The sequence below is a fragment of the Ylistrum balloti genome, unplaced genomic scaffold (genome assembly GCF_031769215.1).
Source record: "Ylistrum balloti isolate Yb309-2 unplaced genomic scaffold, AGI_CSIRO_Ybal_v1 Utg370482, whole genome shotgun sequence".
Lineage (NCBI taxonomy): Eukaryota > Metazoa > Mollusca > Bivalvia > Pectinida > Pectinidae > Ylistrum > Ylistrum balloti.
In genome coordinates, this window is record NW_026782315.1 from 127,266 (window position 1) to 134,938 (window position 7,673).

A 7,673-nucleotide genomic window follows, 5' to 3' on the forward strand; every position below is an offset into this window, starting at 1 on the left:
TGAAATTGTCGATTGTTTATATATCGGCGTGTGCAGCACAGACTGTGAGATGTTAAAAATGTTAGTGTGGTTGTGCGTGTAATATAAAATGTGAAGACTTAGTGTGGTTGTGTGTGGAGTATAAGATGTTTAAACTGTTAGTGTGGTTGTGTGTGGAGTATAAGATGTTTAAACTGTTAGTGTGGTTGTGTGTGGAGTGTAAGATGTTAAAACTATTTGTTTGGTTGTGTGTGGAGTGTAAGATGTTAAGACTATTAGTGTGGTTGTGTGTAGAGTATAAGATGTTAAGACTATTAGTGTGATTGTGCGTGAAGTGTCGCACAGCTACTGACATCATTATTATAAAATCCAACCAGGTTATAATGAATGCAGTCATGGGTTGCATGAGAGTAGCAAGAGGGACTGTGAAATTCCATCTTAGTGCTCAATGTCTTTGTTATAAAAAATCACATACTTTTCATTTGCGTTTCCCAGCTCTAACCACTGTATAGCCATACAGAAACATATCTTTAGACACGGTGACCCCGAATTCACGTTGTAATAGGCGGTAACTCACTATACCACTTTGAATTATAGATATAGAGAATACATGGTCAGTATATAAAACATAGCTATACTAGCGAGTGTGAAGAAAGACAAAAGTAATTTTAATGACAAAACATGTTAATGGGAATGTGGATTAAATAACAACATATAGCTGTTCTCCACATAGTGGCCAGAGTAGAATAAATCAATTAATTTACACAGTAGTTTTACAAGATTGAAATGAAAGTAACACAAAAGAATTAATACAGAAATAATAATATAGAAAATAAAGGGAGATAACTCTTACACATCATACACACTATACATACGTTACATACATTAATTCAAATACAACATTTAAAAAAATATTGTTGATTCATCAATGGATGAGGCACTCTCAAGTGTTATTCTTGTTGTTCATTAATAAGGATCACTCAGTTATGCTTAATAAGACGTTGTGATAAATGGTGATATAATGGTATATTTAACATATTAATATCGATATCACTTGTCGGTACCACATCCAGTGATGTATCAGCAGCTCTGGTCAATGTTTCATCTAATTCATTCCAGTTACCAACATTAATTTCTGGTTTGTATAAATATCCGAGAAGAAATCTGTGATTGTAAATTTGTACTTCTGACCATCTGACCATATTAATTCAATGTCATTCATCTCCAAATTAATTCGTCTATTCAAAATAACAGTATTCTTATGAACGCCCCAGGACCGGCAGTTCTATCTTTCCTAAATGGGTCGGGATGAAAGGAGCGCATATGAATATCACAGTCAGTTAAATATTAGGAGTATTAATTGAGATTCAGTTATACAGACTATGTCATTATTCTCTTACTCTGCTTCTAGTTTATGAGTGATCTTACATTTTAATGAACTGAATTATTGTTTTGTATTGGATCCATGTATTTCTGTCCCGAGCCAAAATGCAGCTTAAAATATTGACCATGTATTCTATTTATCCTGCAACAATGATTGAAAGTCAGACTACTGAAGCAAACATATGTGGTGTTTAATTTGTGTTTACCATGCAGACACTGACGTTACGCTGAATTTTGCCTGATGACGTCGCCAAAATAATTGCTCCGCGCGGAAACATAGTTCCAAACTTCATCGGATATAACGACGAAATCGACTTGTAGCATTACAACATATAACATCGCTTATTTCAATAAGTATTAAAATTATATATTCAAGTGAATTCAGAAAGTAATTCTGTCGAGTTACCGTACGTGCAAAAATACAGTTGTTTTCTATCACTGTCGAACACAGCAAAAATGTATGCGGCAGGTGTAATCCGACAACGGCGGTGCCAGTTGCAGGATAATATCTTATACGACACCTCATATCTATCGTCATTTCTTCTTAAAGTATGAATATATTCGACTTTATTGTGCCCCATCTAATTTTTTTCCTCATTCTTCTCTATAGAAAGTAGAGTTTTCGGTGTTGTCCGTATTATAATATTATACCATACAAGTATACAAGATAAAAAGGCCTTCTGTGAGGTTTATGTGTTTGTATTAATTATCAGATTTTTCTGCGATGTGAACAATAATGTACAAGTATAAAAATCACTGTGACCACAGCGATCAGCTTCAGAATGATATATGTTTAAACAAATTACAGTTTTAACTAATTATAAGGTAATATGTTTTGATTGATGATAATCAATATTACAAGTATTTGTTATTGTCAGAGTTATCCATCTTTAAATGCAACTACCTGGCGTTATTCCTGGAAAATTCTCATGGTAAAGCAGATGACGTTGGATGATATTCAAACCAGTTTTAAATTCACTTATCCGAGAGATGGGAGAAAATATTCACAAATAATTTTCGGTGTCAAATGAAAAAAAAACCGTACCAAACATTGCTTTTTCTTCCACAAGATATATATCGCGGTAGTCTTGGGTACGAGAGACAAAGTTTAAGCATAATAATTTTTCTCAGAATCGTTGATATTCATGATGGCTGCCGTTATGGACAAGCCTCTGTCGCTCTTCTTAAAGGCTATCACAGACCTGAAAAAGGCAGATAATCTATCTTCAGACACTGAGAATAAATGATATAGCACTATAGAATGGTATTCAGGGACATCATCATTATCCTTCATCGTCAAGATATCGACACACAAATGATCGGTAAGTTGGCATCAAACAACTTTTCTTTTGTAATCGACCTAAACACTGATTGCTGTACAAGTTATCTCCGAAATATCATTTTAGCGATGTTTTATTTTTTTCAAAGTACTGATTGATTTCAATAGAATGACAGATTCAATTTGTTTAAGCAATAAGTAGATTTTTGTTCTCGTTAGATCAATATGTATAATTTTTCAGTATAATCAATATGGTATCTTTATCAAGAAAACATTAATCCCACTGTTGATTTGATTTTCACTCAACATATCTGGTAAAAAAAATATTGTAGATTCAGACAAATGGAAAAGCTTCCATATTTTATACGGTCTCAAACAAAGTACCAGGCCAAATGAGACAACCACTCAAAGTTTTGTTTTTGTTTATTAAGGTCATTGAAGAATTACCCTCTCATGTCGCCTTTTATGTTCTAACAATAGTACCTAACACTTACATAACACACAAGAGAGCCATGAGGTTAAAGAAAGCCATCACCACGAAAGTCAACCCGTGCATAGTGGTCTGAGTGTGGGCGTATATGTTGTTAAAAATAGTAGATCCTGCCATAGTTGATATCACACTCAACAAGTAAATGACAGCAAACAGAGAACCTTTTGAAAGAAAAAAAAAGATACATCTTAAAGGCATTGTGGTCACAAAAGAGAAATCGGAATATTTATTTTCCGTATTTTGATCCTGATCCACAATATCAAAAGTCACTCATGCAGAAAAAATAACGTTTTATGTTACCGGAAACAAAAAATGATAATGATTTTCTGAAAAAAAATGATTGTGTCAACAAGAAAAAAAATAAGTATTCAATCAAAACATTTGAAAGGTCTTTGGGATATCCCTACAATGGCAGCGAAAATTGATTTGTTGTACAAAATGTAAAAATGTACATTCAGAGTGGGACGACGCCTGCAGTTTATCTACGTGATGAAAACTTGTTACTGTGTGAGTTTCCAGTAGGTCTAGATATACATTGCGATAAATAATGAAGTTTAAGGACAGGTAAATGCGTTGATTTTTCGCTCTTGCCATCATCAACCTTTTGAATGTGACTTTTATAAGATTAGGAAACCTGATGTGATCGACGACTATTGAAAGTATCCATAAAATCAGCTGTTTGAAACGATGACAATGCTATGCTGTACAATCGAATTTCAGGTATTTGACAAACAATTCTGCATTACACGTATTTTCTAAGAAAACCTTACCTTGAAAATCGGGAGGAATCATCTTTGAAAGGGACGCTTTTAAACATGGCGGTACCGCCATTAGCAGGATCCCAGCCGCCACACCTATAAGTGGAAACACACATTTGACTGTTCATAAAGTTAATTACTAACACGAAGAAGATCATCAAATTTACGATGCATAACCCTCGGAATGTGAAATTGACGAAAATACTGACGGTTTTGTTTACAGTCTGTCTTATTTTTGTTGCAATTCTGATACAGGTATACAAGAGACTGGGAACACTACATAAATATGATTTTCGAATGAAGTATATTTACAATTTTATAATGGTGGCGATATAACGTAATTATTGAGTGGACAATTTTCATGATCTAATCCCTGGTATATAAATGAACCGCCAATATGTTGCCATCGCAATCATTCTGACACTAGCCAAAACATGGCGGCCATTTGTTATGTTCAGGAATATGGTCGACGTTGACATTGGAGAAATTTATGAAAACTAACATGACATGACCTGACACCGAATTTCCCAGCGAAGAAAACGATCATGACGATGTTAAAGACTAAATCCGATTCATTTATCTCCCCTTTCATCTAGGCTAAGCATGTGTCGGTAATGTAAGAATGCCAAAGAAATCATTTCGTGATGAAAGGGTTTAAGTGAAATTATCAATCCACAAGATCAACAATAATTATTACAAAAGATGTCTCTTACATTTACCGGAAGATTCTTTTAAAACGATAAAAAAAAATCCTTTGAAATAAACATGCAACCAACTTCAACGATTTTCACATCTATTGTAATCTCCAACTCTCTCTCTCTCTCTCTCTCTCTCTCTCTCTCTCTCTCTCTCTCTCTCTCTCTCTCTCTCTCTCTCTCTCTCTCTCTCTCTCTCTCTCTCTCTCTCTCTCTCTCTCTCTCTCTCTCTCTCTCTCTCTCTCTCTCTCTCTCTCTCTCTCTCTCTCTCTCTCTCTCTCTCTCTCTCTCTCTCTCTCTCTCTCTCTCTCTCTCTCTCTCTCTCTCTCTCTCTCTCTCTCTCTCTCTCTCTCTCTCTCTCTCTCTCTCTCTCTCTCTCTCTCTCTCTCTCACCCTTTATCTCTCTCTCTCTCTCTCTCCCTCTCTCTCTCTCTCTCTCTCTCTCTCTCTCTCTCTCTCTCTCTCTCTCCCTCCCCCCCCTCTCTCTCTCTCTCTCTCTCTCTCTCTCTCTCTCTCTCTCTCTCTCTCTCTCTCTCTCTCTCTCTCTCTCTCTCTCTCTCTCTCTCTCTCTCTCTCTCTCTCTCTCTCTCTCTCTCTTTTCTAGATTTATTTTACTTTACAACTCAAATAAATTTAGGAAAGAGAATAGCATTCTTGTTGACATGCAGACACTGGGATTTGGATAATTGATTTTGGTTTTGACACGAGACGACGTCGAGTATTTAAACGGAAATTGTCAGTCAACATTGTAGTTTACATTGATTCCTAGTGTACATACACGAGATTCGTCATGTCTGTGTATACATAGCGAAGATATTTTTTCACAAAAGAAAATCAATTTTAACAACGGTCATTATCGTGGAAAGGCTTCCCCAAGTGACAGGAATGTCCTCCGAAGTTGGCAGAACATTTCTTTCAAACGGAAATTAGGATTTATGTATCGTTCCGTGTAGAATTATACAGTAACGTAGGAGACAATACCTTGTGATATGTATTTTGGTTGTGATATTACAAATTAATTGTATCACTGAATTTAGAATATGATCTACTGTATTCCTTACTATCGTCGTACTTTCTTAATATCTTGACATTACCGATAAACTCTCTTGAAAGCGGAGAAAAATAAATCAGAATATGTTAAGATTAACTTCATCGTTCTTCCCACCTCAAATTTAGCTGACATATTTGAACATGTTGTTTTCATACAATTCTACAATATCGAGGTCGATCGTCTGCCTGAACAGGTAAAAGATGGTCGCCATATTTGCGCTAACATCAGAATGATTGTCATGAGTATATCGGAGATTAGACATGAAAATTATCCAGTTAAAAGGTGTAACGTTACCGTTATTTAGGCGAATCAGGGGGATATGTGCTTGTTTAATGTATATACTGAACATGAGATCACGTATTTTGTTTTAATACGAGAGGAAGACCATGAAAATCCTCAAATAAAAAATACATAACCATTGTTTTTAGGATGGAGATTAGATAATTAATAATTAATGATATAAATGATCTGCAGAATGACTTGTTATATAAAAACACTCACTAAAATCTTTTTAAAGACACGAATTAAGATGACAGAAAAGATAATAATAATCAATTTCATCTATAGTTGAACCTCGTTATCGGAAACTCGTCTAACTCGAAGATCCCGTATAATTCGAAGCATTTCAAAGACTGTTTTTACTCTTGACAAACCAGCATTCGTGATCTAATTTCCAGCATAGCATAAAACAAGTTTACTCTTCATTAACATATGTATCATCAATATAAGAACCATCAAGATTTGCTGTTTGCCAAATTCGTTCCGACTGTCCCTCAAATGAGAATGTTAACGTATAATCTTAAGGAATATACAGTGAGCAAAACCTAAGGAATATCATACTAAGGTATTAACGAAACGGTAGAAATGTGTTGCTAAAGGATATTTTCATAGAACATATTTTACCTGCATATAATATCCAATTAGTAACTGCGAATGCAAATAGCAGGAAAAAGGCCATTCCCGACAGCAAACCCATAACAGCAATGGTTTCGTCGCTGAAGTATTTCTGTAATACCATCATAAGCAATGGGCCAGCAAGCATGTGTACAGCTGATTCAGCCGATTGAAACCACCCGACATACTGGGAATCCCAGCAAAAGGGTGACCTTAATTCGAGAAATACCTCCAAATCTTCTCGATTATCATTAGGTGCGTAGAACAATAACAGACCCATCAAAGATACAATATATACCCACTTAGGAAAACGATGAATATTTTTCTTGTCTCCGAAATATGTTTTTAAATTTGAGAAAACTTCTCTTAACCCTGAATTCTTGGTTGGAATTGCATCTTCAAAAAAGAAAATAATTAATGCCACAGCAAACAATAAAGACAAGGATGAGAAGGCAAGAAGCCACACAAAACCATAGCTCTTCATGATATATCCCTCGACGAATTCAGATGAAGACAAGCCTACACCAGCGGAGAAATAGAGAATGGCGAATGAAAATGATCGTGATTTACTGGCTCCGGTTAAATCCGCGACGGACGCTGCTAAAGTGGCAAAGATGTTGAACTGGGCGCCACCGAGACCTGAAATAGCATATCCTATATACAGGTAATTGAGAGGTAAATCAAACGCCGCTACCAAAGCCATCCATCCATAGAGTATGGCATTAGCCACAAACGATATGAGAAGAGAGTATTTACGTCCAATAACGTCCGAATAGATACCAATTAGCACTATCATAGGTATACAAATAGACAACTGTACGATACCAAAATGCCAGTTAAGGTTTGTTGTTTCAGTCTGGCTTTCGTCTTCAGCAACTGATCCATTGATCTCGCCACAGGTTATTTTCGATTTGTTTATAGTTGACCTACTTTCACTGATTCGTTTATATAAAAACTGTGTTTTACACAGTTGATACGTACTAAAAGATATAGCAAAAAGTATAATCAAAACATTCCTCAAAAGCAGTCCTGACCATTTAGTTGGCTTCGATGTATTAGATAACAGAGGACTTTTTTCTTCATAGTTGGAGACACCACTGGTTTCAACGACATCTGACAAGGGTTTGTTGTGTTTGACTTGCAT

General features: G+C 35.6%; 1 protein-coding gene across 1 annotated transcript; it reads right to left on the reverse strand.

Annotated features, from left to right (window-relative positions):
* Nucleotides 1–2,470: 2,470 nt before the first annotated feature.
* Nucleotides 2,471–7,673, reverse strand: LOC132555379 (proton-coupled folate transporter-like). Its single transcript, XM_060219727.1, has 4 exons — nucleotides 6,539–7,673; nucleotides 3,902–3,985; nucleotides 3,136–3,292; nucleotides 2,471–2,564 (listed from the first exon to the last, which is right to left on the reverse strand). Exons 1-4 carry the CDS (start codon nucleotides 7,671–7,673, stop codon nucleotides 2,471–2,473), a joined length of 1,470 nt encoding a protein of 489 aa, XP_060075710.1.